At 33.2% G+C, this 18039-nt stretch overlaps 1 protein-coding gene across 6 annotated transcripts; it reads left to right on the top strand.

The window, feature by feature from the left end:
- Window positions 1-1827: 1827 nt before the first annotated feature.
- LOC143062971 (uncharacterized) lies at window positions 1828-17634 on the top strand. Of its 6 annotated transcripts, none has more exons than XM_076234851.1 (15): window positions 1828-2081; window positions 2428-2529; window positions 3105-3167; window positions 3570-3668; window positions 3968-4066; window positions 4532-4623; window positions 6735-7089; window positions 9706-9900; window positions 10432-10709; window positions 11094-11358; window positions 11806-12106; window positions 15472-15504; window positions 16334-16411; window positions 16679-16788; window positions 17368-17634. In XM_076234851.1, the coding sequence occupies exons 1-14, from the start codon at window positions 2043-2045 to the stop codon at window positions 16783-16785; spliced, it is 2106 nt and encodes a 701-aa protein (XP_076090966.1). In that variant the 5' UTR covers window positions 1828-2042; the 3' UTR covers window positions 16786-16788; window positions 17368-17634. The 6 variants fall into 6 exon arrangements, with proteins under 6 accessions (XP_076090966.1, XP_076090965.1, XP_076090969.1 ...); XM_076234850.1 differs by having other exon boundaries at window positions 3105-3203; window positions 17356-17634; XM_076234848.1 differs by having other exon boundaries at window positions 1829-2081; window positions 3105-3203.
- The last annotated feature ends 405 nt before the right edge of the window (window positions 17635-18039 follow it).

Below are 18039 nucleotides of genomic sequence, written 5' to 3'. Positions count from 1 at the left end.
TACGAGTATAGACATTCATATTTTCCCGCAAACACAAAAACAGAGTTACCAGTCCTTGCCGGTATGGTCGCAACACGTTCTTGAGATATTCTTCCGCAAGCTTTAACACAATTTATCGGTACGTGTGCATTGATATTATCAATGATTTTTTACTTATATATATATCTAACTACAAAACATTTTCATATTATTAATTAATGTTGTAAATAAAAATATTTTTATCAGTATTCATTGAAGAGATGTATTTATATCAAACGATAAGGAATGTTATTTTGAACTCGTTTATGTGCGCGTATTTATCATGTTTATCTGTTTATAGATCGGTTACATCCCAAAACTAAAATTAACATAATGGAAATCTAGGCGATAACAATACATCGGAATGAACTCAAGGTCATCGCGATGTAAAAAGGGATGGACAACACAAGTAACATATCAGACAATACGCATATAAATAGGATAGAATTAAATTTTCTAATCGTGAATAAAAACAAACGTACAAACTAAAATAAACAAACATAAAGCTAACTTTGGTGATGGATAAGAAACGTAGCGTGTCCCCATCATGGACCATAAACAAAAGTAAAACACTATTCGAGGCAATTTATTGATCATGATTGTGTTTATTAGAAAGAAAATTATAGCTTAACTGAAATCGAAGAATAATTACCTTTTTTTCAAAATGCCGTTGCTGGTTTGCATTTTAACAACCTATGAAACACTTTTTGTCGAGTTCTTTCAGTACAACATTGAACATTGAAAATGGAGCTACCCGGCAAAACACAGACAGACAAAGAAAAAGAAAAGTTCACGAAAAACAAGCTTTTCTTTAGATAGCTCAAATGTCTTTTGATCATCAGAAAAATATTGCGCCACTGTGACCTATTTGAATATCAAAAAGTGTTTCAATAAACTCAACGTACCGGTATGTATTCTGAAGTGACATCATTAGACTGCAATGTTCAGCGTCGAAAACGTTAGATCTGCGCATTGTTCAAAGCACTGTGGGCAGGAAAGCTGAAATAGTTTTAGATTAGTTAATAGCGTACAAATAAGGTTAACAACTTCTAGCATTAATTTGCCCGACAATCTCTAAGTAAAATAAAGAACCAGCCGCAACCCATTAAGACATCCACTTGCCATAATGTCTTCATAATATCGAAGAAAGGGATACAGTAGAAATTTACTTGAAGGAGGTTTTTTTCGGCTCAATTATCGTGGTCCTCATTCTTTTATTTTTCAGTAAAGATTAATGACATAAACACAATTACAAAAACGAAACCAAAAAAAACTATTTAACGGATCAGTAATAAAAATAAGTAGCCTTTTAATTTTTCTATACTTATGACTTTTGCTCACTGTTGAAGCCGCATGGGGACCTATAATTTCTAAAAATCCGCTTAATTTGGACTCTGTTTGACATTTGTGTCATTGGCCGTCAAATTGCATATTATTATTTCATATTGACAAAAAGTTAGTATTCCCAAGGATTTGTATAGTATACTATACAAATCCTTGGTATTCCCCATATCAGAATTTTATTTTATGTAAAACTGTCTGTTGATCTCTGAATGACTTTTTATTGTTTGTACTCGTTAAGTTGCTTTCTCCATTGACCCATACCTGGCATCACCCGTTACGATAATTAACAATACATTCAGGCTTTGATTGACAGCCGTACTAAATCAACCACTATTGATTAAAACAAATAGCTGTCATTTAATATGCATGCGAAAGACTTATAGAAATCAACAAAGCAATTTAATAGAGCATTGACTTTTGCTAAATGATTTTGTAATGAAAGGGTAAATTTAAATGAATATCAGGAAGAGTTTTGTCGTGAATATTTTCATAATATTGTGATGGTTCCAAATTAATGAATAGATCAAATTTAATTCCGATTAGTTAGGACTACAAATAAATATCTACATTTTTCAAGTCAGCAAATTATTCGAATTGATATATTTGTTAAGTTTACAATCTCATGTGAAATGTGCAATTAAATCTTACTTCATAAACAGAACTGATGACAACAATGAAACATGGCGGAGATTGAAGATGACAAGTCAGCAGATTTGACTGTAAGTATTTTATTATAGTTATCAAAAGTACCAAGCGTCTTATTTTTAAATACCCAATATTCATAAGTGACGCTCAGGTCAAAACAGTCAGAAAGCCAAACAAGTATAAAGTTGAAGAGCATTGACTAATGAGGACCCAAAATTGCAAAAAGTTGTTCCAAATACAGCTAAGGGTAATCTATGCCTGGGATAAGAAAATCATAAGTATTTCGAATAATTAAAATATGTTTTGTATATACAGTAAAACAGAAAACCGTAGAGTGTTAAACTATAGCCAACGAACATTAAAAGTGTACAACATTGACAATATATATCGATCTTTGTATATATTTTAATATTATTTCAGCGAACACGTGGACTAAAGCTAATTTGGTTGACCAAGAACAAACAGCTGAAAGAAGCGAAATCCTTATTGGAAGAAGCAGTAGAGTTAAATTGTAAAGATGAGGTATTTCGTCCATTTTTTTGGCAGTTAATACAACACTCCCAAAATAATCGTATTGACAGGAAAGCACTTTCTAAATACTGTTAAACATCAGTACAGATATACCAAAAATTAAAGCTGGCACAAACTGAACTTACAACATACATAGCGAGAGTTTTACTGTTCATACAATTTCTCACATATTTAATCAAATAAACGTAGTTGCATACAAAATTAGTGTACTGTTATCACTTTTCGAAAGGTAGTGACAGATGACGATATAAGAGATACAGTCACTTTTATTTTCTTTGCTCTTTTTTCGTTTACAATGTTTGTAAATATTTCTTTTTAGAAAACCGTATTATTTTTCACATTGTTTGTCAAATCTCTACTTATTTTAAATGTTTAGAAATAAAGTCATTGTCAATTTCAATAACTCAAAAACGTCTTTTGAAGAAAAGAAAATGTGTTTGTCCACAAACAGTTTCCAGTTTATCTTTATTTGTATCAAATAAATTTTTAGAAAGTCACATTAAAATTTTCCAACTTTTTTTTTATCAATTTTAAAGTTAAATTACATGTAGCTTATTTATATCTAGGCTGGTTGGAATGTAATACATTATGCTGCTGCAGGTGGATACACAGACTTGGTAAAAACATTGGTAAAGAAAGGAGTCCGTATCAATAAGAAAGATCGTGTAAGATATCAAAACTACAAATGTTAGGATATAGGATTAATATGAAAAAATCACACAAAATATATTCTATTACAACATTCTGTTTGTATTTGGGTTTCTCCTCATTTTGGGTAGGCACATTTCAATTTGAGCTTTAGCTTCAACTGAATAGATTTTTGGAAGGTGAAGACCTATATATTATTAGGACAAAAGTCAATAAACAGACACAATAACTGTTAAAAACAAAAAATATCAGATTCTTTAAAAAGCATATTTAAGAAAGGAGTGCAAGTTCCATATGTAAAAAGCAAGCAGTTCTTGATTTTTAAAACTTGTAATGAAATTCACACCCATTCTAATTTGGTGAATATTTTTTTTTTTTTTTAGAATGGAGAGACCCCACTACATAAATGTTCTAGACGCGGACATATCATATGTGCCGTTTCTCTTGTAACACTTGGTGCAGATATTTCAAAATTCGACAAGGTTTGTAATGCATTATTCTTCAGTCTAAAAATAAAGTTTCACATTATAGATAATTCTAAAAAGTAATGTTATTTTTTTTTAATATTTAAGATCTTTTTTTTTAAAATCGATTACTAAGGAGTTGTTTCTGTTCTGACTCTGATGAATGATCGATTTGAATACATCGAACAATCATAACTAAACGAAATCGTGGAAGTATCACTCACATTTAATCGCACAAGTATATGTAACATAAATGTAATTCTTATACGCAACGATATTGGAACAATTCAACATATAATAGAATATCTCTCATTCAGCATGGCCAGACACCTCTGGAGGTAGCTGTAAAATCTAGAAATGTTGAAATGGTCAAGCTATTCTGTTTGTTTGGTGCTGAACCGTCATTACAGGACTGGGTAAGGAAACTTAAGATTACCATCTAGTTACCTGTAAACTACCTGCAATTTTTGTTAGCTGTTTAGAGTTTGACTACGACCACAAGCGAATGGTATTCCATATTATGACATTGTCAATAGTGCGCATGAAGCTTCTTCTGTTCTGATAAAAAAAAAAGCTTAATGCATGTTCATTTCAAAAACATACAAATACAAGGCTGGTGTAATTTACTAGTGGTCTTTTTGTTGTATTATTCGTGTCTGAAAACTTATTGATAGATATAGGAAATTGCCAAACACTTATCTATTTAAAACCTAAATCTTTAATTGACAATTGTGATTTAAATCATCGAAAACCAGTGAATAATAGAAAAAACAAGATGTGGTATTTTATGAAATAAAAGAATAAAAGATGAACTTTGAAATAAAAAAAAAATACCCAATTGATAACCAAATATATGAGTATACTGTAATTTGTACTTGTAGTCTTGGACAATGGAAGAACTTGATCAAAAAGAAAATCAGATATTAGAACTGCTTGTTAGCCAACATGGACGTATGCCAGGTTATAGATATGGGTATGTTTATTATAAAATAAGATAACAAGTACTATCAACACTGATGTGTGTCCACACTTGTTATAAAACACACTGATATGTGTCCACACTTGTTATAAAAGTGTATTAACACAGACACCGCAACTTCCTTGACCACAGCCGATTTATAGTGTTTGGCTCAATTAGTACGAACCATCGCACGAAGTGAGGGACGAGCGTTTATTCTATGGCAAAAACGCACTTGTAAGAAAGGAAGATTTACAATCAGTAAAACGTTAGTATAATGCTTGAGAACTAGTTGCTCAATGCTATCAAACAATTTATTATCTTGTTGTTTTTCTCCATTGCTCATTGCTCCTTTTTAAGGCTTATTAAAGAAAGGCGAAATATACCATTGTGATAATCAAAATCACAAGGCGAAAAAAAGAAAAACAATGCTATGTCAAAAAACGAAAAACTGATGAAAACCAGATAGTAGTTTATAAGATCTTCTAAAACCCAACAATAAAAAAAATGAAGACTTAGTAATACAATCCCCACAAAAAAAAGAGAAAAAAACCTGTTGGTATTATCAGGTGCTCCTGAAGGGTAGACATATCGTGTTAAAAGGTCTCTTACATCTACTGTTTTAAGCTGTGTAGTTAAAACTAGAGGCTCTAAAGAGCTTGAGTCGCTCACTTTGGTCTAAGTGCATATTAAACAAAGGACATAGATGATTTCGTGACAAATTTGTGTTTTGGTGATGGTGATATGTTTGTAGATCTTACTTTTACTGAACAGTTTTGCTACATGTACTTAGAATTTTCTTTATCTATATAGACTTGGCTATTTAGATACAGAAGAAAATATTTTGTAAAATTTTACAAAAAAATTACCAAATAATGAAAATTGTTAAAAGTTGACTATGAAGGGCAATAACTCTTTATGGGGTCAACTGACCATTGTGGTCATGTTGACTTATTATTAGATCTTACTTTGCTGAACATTATTGCTGTTTACAGTTTGTCTCTATCTATAATACATGTAGTATTCAAGATTATAACTAAACACCGAAAATTTCTTTAAAAATTACCAATTAGGGGGCAGCAACCCAACAACAAGTTGTCCAATTCATCTGAAAATTACATAGCAGATAGATATTGACTTGGTAAACAAATAACTCCTGTCAGATTTGCTCTAAATGCTTTGGTTTCAGAGTTATAAGCCAAAATCTACATTTTAACCCTATGTTCTATTTTTAGCCATGGTGGCCATCTTGATTGGTTTGCTGGGTCACCGAACACATTTTTAAAACTAGATACCCTAATAATGATTGTGGATAAATTTGGTTAAATTTGACCAAGTAGTTTCAGAGAAGAGGACTTTTGTAAAAAATTACAAAAATTTACGAAAAATTGGTAAAAAGTGACTATAAAGGGCAATAACTCCATAAAGGGCAATAACTCCTTAAGGGGTCAACTGACCATTTTGGTCATGTTGACTTATTTGTAGATCTAATTTTGCTGAACATTATTGCTTTTTACAGTTTATCTCTATCTATAATAATATCTCAAGATAATGATAACCAAAAACGGCAAAATTTCCTTAAATTACCAATTCAGGGGCAGCAACCCAACAACTGATTGTCCGATTCATCTGATAATTCCAGGGCAGATAGATCATAACCTGATAAACAATTTTATCCCATGTCAGATTTGCTCTAAATGCATTGGTTTCAGAGTTATAAGCCAAAATCTACATTGTACCCCTATGTTCTATTTTTAGCCATGGCGGCCATCTTGGTTGGTTGGCCGGGTCACCGGACACATTTTTTAAACTATATACCCCAATGATAATTGTGGCCAAGTTTGGTTAAATTTGGTCCAGTAGTTTCAGAGGAGAAGTTTTTTTTTGTACAAGTTAACGACGACGACGACGGACGACGACGGACGACGGACACCAAGTGATGAGAAAATCTCACTTGGCCCTTTGGGCCAGGTGAGCTAAAACCGAAGTACGTTAATGTTATAACTGTAAAATCATGAATTTATTTGGGGAACAAATCTATAATGCAATTTGCATAGTGATGGCAGTACCTTAGCCGTTTGAGCACTGATAATTTATATTTATAAAATGAAAATCGTTTGTTTCAGATCAATTCTTCATACAGTGTTATATGTTTCACCTGAAGATGAAATAAGACTTGACAACATAAGAGTGGACGTAATGAAATTTGATACGTCTTCGCCGTTTTACTTTTATTGCAGTAAAATGCAGACAGAATATTCTGACATTCGGAATAAACTAACAGAGGAACAAGAAACATATGGGGACACATACGAACTTTGCATTTGGGGTTGTTCAAGTCAAAATTTGAAACTGATATTAACAGTGCCTGGTGTGACACAATGTAGTGAAAAGTTGTTTGCCATTACACTCGAAGGAAAGCCTGTTTCTGTAACAAACGTCTATAGACACCTGGCTGAGGAGACAGGCGTAGAAGAAGATGTAAGTACAATAAAGCATCAGTGAAACTTTGCAAATCCCAAAACAAATGTTGAAGCAAATATATGGACAAGTTTGAAAATGTTCGAAGATAAAACTTAAGATATATTAGATATTTGTTTATGGTCTTGTTACGCTTACTAGTATTTTAATTCGTATTGGGAAGTTTTCCTCGTGATTTTATTCTATTTTCTTTCGTTTGGTAAGAAATTGAGCTTTGACGCAAACAAACTCTTGAATATTCTCCTGCTTAATGCCCGCGTCACACTGTCCCGATTTTTACGCCGATGGCAACACGATTATGGAAATTTTCAAAATCGGGACTGATCGTATCCAGATCGGGCTATTCGTAGTGCCATCTTTAACCATCGTAGAACCATCGGCCACTTTTTCTAGCCTTCGGGGACAACTTCGGGAAGGGTTCTAAATTTTTTAACATGTTAAAAAATTCCCGAAGGTGCGTCCGATGTTGAGGGTTCGTATTCAGTTCGTATCACCATCCTCACCATCGTAATGTCACCGGGAATGCATCTTTGAACATCGTATTGCATTCGTGTTTCCATCGTTTCCATCGGGCAGTTTTGACATTACGATGTCTACACGAATGAATCACGAAGCTACCCGAAGGTCTTACAATGGCAACACGACTTCGTAAAGACCTCGTAATCCCGTCGTGTTGCCATCGAATAAAAGTACGAAGGCGACAAGATGGAACTACGACGGCAATGAATTCAGCTAAATGTAAGTTAATTTTCGCACTAAAATACATTTAAAGTGCCATGCGCGATATGCACTGGTCAGTCTAATACGACAGTTAAGAAAGACGTTCACAAAACATGGAGCTCATATCATATGATTCTATGAGAACAAGAAAGGCGACAGCGTTGTTTCTATTTATTCAAATGGAACAAGAAGAGCAGCTATTACAGGCTCAGGATTTACTTTTACAAGTAAAATATTATTTTTTGTCAATTTTTCATATCAAGTAACATAATGAAAATCATAAACGCGCCTCGTACACCAACACTACAGGTACACGTATATAGGGAAACCAACTTTTTCTTCATTATTCTGATTTTTTATGTATCGTCTGAGTTGTCGTCACACGAATGTTTACTCCATAACCGTTTTGTTTTCTATATGTCATATTTTGCCGCATTTGTTGCTTTCCCCAACATCCTTCCTTTTGTCTATATTATTATGATATTCTCCTGGAAAGAGCTCTTTTTTTAATAAAAGGGATCAACGAACCCATTACCTTACCTTTAAGATAGATCAGTAAATATGGGCATAATTATGGGTGATTATTCAGACTAGTGCACACATTTTACAGTTCAAACAAGGCAATGCCGAGCGTGGCATCCCCTCGTATGTAACATATTGGGGACAAATATGGACACTATATTTGTATATGACACATGCAGAAAATGGTAAATTGAATATGCATATTTGATACATAAACTATTTTTTTAGAAATCAACAAAAACATTCAGTAACTGGAAATACCTTTAATATTGTCTTTAGAACAAGCAGGTAAAAAAAATGAGCAACCAATTTCCTGTGTATTATGCTATTTCAAGGAGAAAAAACAAGTCCATCTGCACGACCTTGACCTTTGGCCTTGAACGTAAAAAAGGTCAGATCATTACAAGGAGGAACAATATACCAAATGTGGTTAAAATCTTTTGAAGCATATTGGTTTTTCGAGTGTCCACAAGAGTGATATTGCCTTGTATTACAACTGCCACTGTGACCTTGACCTTTGAACTTTAAAGTCAATAGCGCTTAAAACATTATTAACGAGTAGCACCATACCAAGTTTTGAGCATTTTGGTTCTAGAGTGTCCATAACAATTTTATCTACACGCAACTTACATGTAGTAGGCGAGGGGATAATAAACTAAGTTTTATAAGAATTAGACAAAAAGATCGATTTCCCGCCATGCATGGCAGACTTGTACAGAAACGATATGTTGTCGAAATTCTGTTTTACCCTTCAAGCCCACGATCTTCCGTCTTATGATTAAACCAGAAATTAAATGTACAATATAATATATATTCAATATTGATCAAACAATTTAAAACGCGTGATACCTTCGGCATATAATTTAAATGCATCGTAAGCTGTACACGACGTCTTTTAGACATCGTAATCCATCGTGTAGCCTTCGTAACCCATCGTGTAGCCTTCGTGATCCATCGTGTAGGCTTCGGCTGAGATATGAAGCTTAAATACCCGTCTTCGGTTAACCTTCGTATGTCCATCTTTTGCTATCGTATATAATTTCGGCACCATCGTATAGACTTCGTTATTCATCGTACTTGCTTCTGTCACTTTTTTGTATTTTAACGAGATCGGGACCAACTTCGTACGAACTTACAATTTTCGAATTCGGGTGTCCATCGTATATAAAAATCGGAACAGTGTGACGCGGGCATAACAGAAATTCTTTGTGGGTAGTTGTCTTATCTACAATTATATTATTATTGCCCATTTCAATTTACTGATGCAATTATATAACTATTGCACTTTTTATACTGAGAAGAACAAACTTTGAATAATTTGTTTACCTCTTTGATATAAATCTCAAGAATATATTGTAAAAAAATATATTTCAGTTCACAGAAGTTTTAGTCAGTGTGCCACTAGAAGAGAGAAAATTGTCAAGATTTTCTATTGTAAAGCACTCTGCGCCAGAAATATTCGCTATATCAAACGAACAAACGACAACGATTATTCCACAGATGGAACCTGACGCAGAAATTGATATACCGAGAGGTACTTTTGAGCAACCAAGTGAAATGGCAGTAAATGTAAGCCTTGATAACAGTTACTTCAAAAGCCTATTGCGAATCATTAATTGGATTTTGGATTTTGGATTTTGTTAATCATATGTTATTTTAAATTATAGAATTTAAAAAGGGTGTACTCTTAACTTCCCATAAGAAAGAACGACTGGATTTATCCGAGCTTAAACTTTTAAAAATCACAAATTTTGTAGCTAGTATTTTAGGCAAAATTATTAAACTGACATATTTACACATAAAGAATAACGAAGTAGTTAATCCCCGTCTTTCATGAATACACGCAATTTAATATTCATGAAAACAGACTAGAGTATGTGTAAAACCTATTAAAGTAATGATCATGATGTGTAAAAGATAAAATATTCAATCCGTGAGGATTTAAAAAAAATCTGTTTTCCAGGAATACAGATTTATATACATGTAGTTGAAGACAATATCGAGATATTTTCTTTAAAAGTTGAAGTGTCCATATGTTCCGTGGTCTGGCTGCTGAGATTATGTAATATTTTAACATATATTTTTGTCATTCCGTCTAAGTTTGTAGAAACGAAAGAGGTCAACAAAGAAGAAGAAAATGGCACAGCTATATTACTGACCAATGTCTTAGAACTGACCGTAAACAATGGACAGCAACCAAAGGAACCAATACGTGTAGTCATACCAATACATGACCAGATGGATGTGTCCGATAATATCGTCGTGCTGACCTCAACCACTGACCAACCGGAAGACTCGGAATTAGACTGGGAAATTAGAGATGCAACGATTAATCCGGACGGAAAGTCAGCATTCTTTTATGTCAACCATTTTTCTTTGTAAGTGGATTAAACTTGATGTTCTACTTGTTGCTTTTGTTGTCAGTATTTCGCTTTTGATTGTTATCCTATTCAACTATTTTTCTTCGTACTTTCTTCGGTCGGTTTACCTTTTTTTATTCGAGTGTCAATTAATGATGAGTCATATGTATACGAAACGTGCGTATGCGTACACAATGTTTAGCCTAATTTCCTGGTATCTTTCATGAGTTTATTCTTGGATGTACAAACTTTGCCAGATTATAGTCAGTATATGACTGACTTACTAACCTGTTTTATAGTTTTTATTCATTAACTTAATCCCTAAGGTATATTTATATTTAAAAAAAATGGGTGTCAACATAATATACAAGACAGTAAAAAGTTATACGTTTTTATCCCTAGTTATTCTGTATCAAGAAAGAAAAAGGTTGATACTGATCTGTTGGAAGTGGTAAGTGCAATTGAACGCTCAATTACCAGAAAGAAACGGGTCGTCTTTTTCCTGCTGACCAAATGGATAAACAGTGAGTCATCTGATCTCGTCCTGGAATGTGCCGGACTGAGGCAGTTAGATCAAAGAATCGAACACTGGACAACCAATGGCTATGATGTTTCTACATTACAGAAAAGCGAAGTTTACCATGCACAACTCGGTCAGAATTTCAATGTAAGATTGTCTTAAAGAAACATGATAAATTTGTTTGCGACTTAAAAGGTGAGCGTATACAGAAATTTGGTTTGATTGCTACTTAGACAACTATCAAACAGCATGCATGAATGTAACTTATGCATGAAACTTCGTGAATAAACATATAAAAAAAGTAAAATCACAAAAATACTGAACTCCGGGGAAAATTCAATAAGGAAAGTACCTTAGGGGCAAATAAAATGGCAAAATCAAACATGCTCAAACACATGAAACAAATGGATAACAACTGTCCTATGCAAGTTGTTATACCAGCATTGAAAACCGAATTGTTGGCATTTGACTCATTTTTTAAATCCTACTACCATTTGTACGAATCTGCTGGGTGTTAATATAAATATACAAGGTGGTTTTGAACTTTACTTGATCTATTTGAATTTATGTTTTTTGGGTTTTCTCTATATGTAGCTCAAGCTAAATGGAAACGTGACCGACATGGCAGACGAGGACACAAAGTGTATAACATTGCAAAGTAATAGGAATAATTTACGTGTGTTTAACATCGGAGTTAATGGAAGTGACGAACAACCAGCAGAGGGAGAGCTTGAAATATTTCAACAAAGAGAAACTGATGAAAAGCCGAAAGAAGTACCAACTGTTCATTCAAAGTCAATGTGGTGCACTTCGGCAATTGTACCCAAACCACATGTTGCAAGCGTTGTTGTAGAAAGTATTTTGAAAATGAATATAAAAATTCCAGAAAAACCAGGTAGTTCATTTAGTACGCCTGTCCTCATTATGTTTCTTGTATGACAATTAATATCCTCTCAGTTTTTAACCGGATTTTTGTGACAAAAATGTCGGTTATTGATTTGGGGATGTACGGCGGGCGGGCGGGCGGGCGGCAATCAAATGTTGTCCGTGCATTAACTCATGAACTGTTCAACCAAAGCTTTTAAAATTATAATATGTTGTTACTGACAACTAAATGAAGGTCAAGTTCAATAATGGCGATTTTGACTTTTACCGTTCAGGAGTTATGGTTCTTCAAAGGTTGAAAAATGGAGTTTCCAGTCGTGTCCGTGCATTTACGCATGAACTGTTCTACCTAAGCTTCCCAAATTTTAATATGTTGTTACTGATAACAAAATGGAGGTCAAGTTCAATAATGGCGATTTTGACTTTTACCGTTTAGGAGTTATGGTTCTTTAAAGATTGAAAAATGGAGTTTCCAGTCGTGTCCGTGCATTTACGCATGAACTGTTCTACCTAAGCTTCACAAATTTAAATATGTTGTTACTGATGACAAAATGGAGGTCAAGTTCAATAATGACGATTTTGACTTTTACCGTTCAGGAGTTATGGTTCTTGAAAGATTGAAAAAATGGTGTTTCCAGTCGTGTCCGTGCATTTACGCATGAACTGTTTTACCAAAGCTTCCCAAATTTTAATATGTTGTTACTGATGACAAAATAGAGGTCAAGTTCAATAACGACGATTTTGACTTTTACCGTTCAGGAGTTATGGTTCTTTAAAGATTGAAAAATGGTGTTTCCAGTCGTGTCCGTGCATTTTCTCATGAACCATTCAACCAAAGCTATTGAAATTTTTATATGTTGTTACTGATGGCAAATTAGAGGTCAAGTTCAATAATGACGATTTTGACTTTTACCGTTCAGGAGTTATGGTTCTTGAAAGATTGTGAAATGGCGTTTCCATTCACGTTGTTGCATTTACTCATGAACCATTCAATCTAAGCTTTTCAAATTTTAAGATGTTGATACTGATGACAAAATGGATGTCAAATTTGATATTGACGATTTTCACTTTCACCATTCATCAGTAATGGTTCTTGTGATATTGCCAGGACACAAATAAATATTAATAAATCCGGTTTGCTGTCGTTGTGACAGCCTCTTGTTAAACTTTCCGGTCGCAAATGGAATATACAATGTTCTTTTGTTGAATTGTTTGGATTGTTTTATTTAATAGGTAATAGGTTCAAATGGCAACAAATTATAGACCAATTTCTGTACTTCCAGTTTTATCAAAACTTTTAGAAAAGCATGTTTCAAAACATTTGTTTGACTATCTTAAAAGATTAGATCTTTTACACCCAGCACAGTCTGGGTTTCGACAAGAACACTCTTGCCAAACTGCCCTTATCAATATCATAGATAAATGGATACAGGATATGAATGATGGTAATATCAACTTAGCAGTCCTGTTGGATTTTAAGAAAGCTTTTGATGTAGTAGATCATGATATCCTCTGTAAAAAACTTGAAATTTATGGATTTGATAATACTGCTGTTTCTTTTTTTCAATCGTATTTGAATGAAAGAACTCAACAAGTACAAATTGGTAATGCTCATTCTGAAAAACTTCATATCAAGTATGGTGTTCCCCAAGGCTCCATATTAGGCCCCCTTCTGTTTATATTATACATCAACGACCTTCCTATTTATATGAAAAATTGTTGCACTGATTTATATGCCGATGATTCAACCTTACATCTTTCTGGTAATTGTTATCAAACTCTTCAGTCAAAGGTACAAGAAGATTTACATGGTGTAGAGGCATGGTGCAATGATAACAATATGTTCATCAATAAAAATAAAACAAAATATATGATTATTGGAACGAAGCAAAGAGCAATGCCACATTACAATGAGAGTTGTTTAACTATTAACAATCAAGTGATACAATCTTCCACATGCGATAGTCTTTTAGGCATTAAAATTGACCCTTCCCTCACATGGACAACCCAAATTGACTTGATCTGCTCAAAAATATCATCTAGACTATATCTACTATTAAAGATTAAAAAATTTCTAAATCTAGACTGCAGAAAATTATTCTATAATGGTTATATCTTGCCACTTATTGATTATTGTTGTATAGTGTGGAGTAGTTGTAGCAGTGAGGGTTTAAAAAGGATATTAAAATTACAAAAGAGGGCTGCTAGATTAATACTAGAAACAGACCCATTCGCTCCTTCTGCACCCTTATTCAAACACTTAAACTGGATGACAGTTGAACAGAGAATAAAATATCATAAGTTAGTGATGACATTTAAGTGTATTAATAATGATGCCCCATCATATCTTACTAACAAGTTTCATTATGTTTCAGACAGAAATCCGTACCCCTTGAGAAATGCTGTTCAAGGAAACCTCATACTCCCTAAACCAAAAACAGAATTATTCAAAAAATCTTTTATGTATTCTGGACCATTCTTGTGGAATAATTTGCCAATACCGTTAAGAAATATTACAAATATTAATTCTTTCAAATACAAAATAACAGATCATTTATTGAAATCAACCTAGCTGTATAAATAATATAAAAAACTGATCATGTCATCATGTTTATTTTTTCATCACATTTTATCAAGTTGTATTGAACATTCTTATCACACTTGACTTTTTATGCTAATGTATGTATGCAATGTACTAGTATATGTTTGTGTTTTGTTTGATTTTTCATTACGAGGGCCTCAGGGAAGATTAGTTATATAGCTAACTGTGTAACCCTCTTAAAATAAAGTATTGTTGTTGTTGTTGTTGTTGTTGTTCGAAGAACAATTACGTAAGCTCCATTGGTAAGATGGCTTCGTCATAATTGACTAAATTGAAAATTCACCAATGAATAAAATTAAGAATGGAAACGGGGAATGTGTCAAAGAGACGAAAAACCGACCAAAAAAAAAAGCAGAAACCAGCCCAAGGCCACCAAGGGTCTTCAACGCGGAAAGAAAATCCCACACCCTGGCCCTAAACACAAATGTGTACTACTTCAGCGTAAATTGACTTCACACTTAACTCCAAAACATATAAATGAACCAAAACAAACAAACACACAAACACACATACATACAAAACTAACAAAGGCGTGACAGAGATTTCTGACTTGGGACAGGCGCAAACATGCATGTGTTGTAAGAGCTCAACCCTCCCCTATATGAAGCCAATTTAGCATTCTTGTACTTTTACTTCCTTGTCAAAATTCTCCTGTTTTAATGAGTATGAACTCAGAAATCTTTTCCCCAAAAAAGTAGCTTAGATATTTAAAGGGTCAAATAACGACTCTATCATACCTTTTCATTATTCATCTTTTATTACTTGAATTACAGTAATAGCAGAAGAAAAGCCGGAGGTACCCTCAGGTATGTATAAAATATAACATTTCCCCCTAAAGGTGCCATTCCACCATTGGTTTTCCCTGTTAGTCTTTGTTAAGCATAAGCACCCCTCCCCAAAACAACAAATAATTAATTAAATAATAATACATATTTCGGGTGTTCTCGTGGTGCTTCGTAAGGTACGCAGAACTGACCAACTTTTTATATCCGTCAGATTTCTCATAGTACTTTTACATTCGATGGTAGGTCACATTCATTTATGTCATATTCGATGTAAAAAGAACATGTTAACTCTAAAAGTCAACGACCTAACGAACCCTTGTTGGTACGTTGATACGGCAAAAATATAAAGATGTGGTATCGAATTCCCAATTAGACAATTATTCGCCATTTCAGACGCTTTAAAAAGCGTAGATGTAAGCATCTATAGAGTTTTCTTCAAATTCAAAATTGATGATTTCTATTTTCGATGTATGTTGCATTGGCGTTTGTTTTTGTTGCTGTTGTTCCATTGTTTTCCTCTTATAGTTGATGTGTTTTCCTCAATTTTAGTTCGCAACCCGAATCTGTTTTCTTATAATCGATTTATGACTTTGGACAGCGGTATACTAAATGTTACTTTTATTTTTTCATAAAATGTTGTATTTTGGAAAAGTTTTTTGACTTTTAAATTGAAGAGACCATAGAAGTAATATTACTTCCATGAAGAGACCAACCAAACATATGTTTTATTCGGACATGTCTCGAAATAGGATAGTCCTGTACATTGACATTATATATATTCGTACAATGTGTTTGTTTGAGTAAAGATAATGTTTAAATGCGCATTTAAAATGAAAACATGTCTTTTCAGATGACGAAGACTGCGATGACATTCCACCGTCGAGTAATGAAAACCCGGAAATACAAGAAGATGAACCGACATCAAATGGTTTGTATTTATTTAGTCATAAAAAAGACAACAATTTTAATAGTTTTCCTTGAAAAGTAAAACGTATACGTTAAGCTAAATGTATAATTACTTTCGCTCTTATCTTTGAATTGATGTAAGTGGGTGGGGGTATTAACCCTAATCATTTGGTAAAGCGGGAACATATATTAAAGCGGAACATATTTTGCCGTCTTTCTTTAGCCAAAAAACAGGTTGGATCTGAATCACCCATGATCAATTTTAGGAATTTTCACTTTTGCATTGCAGCCATGTCATTTAAGAAAATAGTAAATCTGACACAGACTATCTACAAAGCTGGTAAACCAATGAATGTTCTCGTCATAAAAACAAAGAAAAAAGGATACGTTAGATGAAAGGTAAAATTAGAGGATCAATAGTTTAAAGATAATGAAAATGTATTAAATATAAAAACAAAACGAAACGAAATCCAACAGGCAACGTACATACTTATCAAGACGCAGATGTATATATATATACAATATATCTGCTTACATTTTCAGATGAGAGAACTCCGAGGAAAATTCAAAACGGAAAGTTCCTAATCAAATGGCAAAATCAAAAGCTCAAACACATCAAACGAATGGATATCAATTGTCATATTCCTGACTTGAACATGACAAAAATCATATAAATCATATAATTGGGTAACCAGGTGCATTTAAAAGAGTATAACAATGCAAAATAAAAAAAAATCAAGTTCATTTTACGTTTTCGCGTTATAATATAGTGTTTTTCGTTTTCGCTTTTCTACCCTTTTGTCTTCGAAAATAAAAAGACGACAACGCAAAATTAGTAGGATTCGGCTTCCATGGAGAAAAAAATGTTTCTTTGTTAGTATATCTCCGTACCTGCTTCCAAATTTTTTAAAAGTATCTGTTTTAATTAGAGTTCAAATTAGATATTATTTTCCGTGTTGACATCAGTTTATTTTTCAGGATTTTACTAGGTTGTTACCAGATAACTGACAAGGAGACTGAACTCATCATCATTTTTGTAGCGTTATTACATTACATTCAACGATTTTGAATTTGTGGATGGCTTTTTTTCATAAAAAATATTTTTCAACTAATTTTTATAGATGTCGTTTGTATCTGTGCATGCATTAAAACTTATGATTTTAATTGAACTGGAAGTACTAATTACCGAACATTTCCAACTCTAAGAAATTAAAAACATAGGTTTCGTCATTAAATTTGTTTGTTTTTTAATAGTAGTTTTTACCTCATTTTGTACAGTGCTTATATATTATATTCATATACCTTTAATTTGAAAAAGTTCTGCTAAAAGTATTCCATACAAGGGTATGAGTGGCCGTTCATGTCGAAATAGCGATGGTTCCACCTAGATGCATTTTCCATCTAGATGCTTCGCATAACTATCTAAATACTTCGCATAACTATCTAAATATTTGGCATAACTATCTAGATGCTTCGCACAAGTATCTAGATGCGTCTCACAAGTATCTAGATGCTTCGCAAAAGTATCTATATGGTTCGTGTTAGTATCTAGATGCTTTGTTGAAGTATCTCTTCAAAGCAAATTGAAAAGTATGTGTATTCATTTTAACTATTTTCATCTAGATAGTTAGTCATAGTAACTATAGATGC

Source organism: Mytilus galloprovincialis, chromosome 2, assembly GCF_965363235.1.
Source record: "Mytilus galloprovincialis chromosome 2, xbMytGall1.hap1.1, whole genome shotgun sequence".
In the NCBI taxonomy this organism is placed as follows: domain Eukaryota; kingdom Metazoa; phylum Mollusca; class Bivalvia; order Mytilida; family Mytilidae; genus Mytilus; species Mytilus galloprovincialis.
The sequence above is the reverse complement of the archived record's forward strand: the minus strand, read 5'-3'. Positions and strand labels throughout refer to the sequence as shown.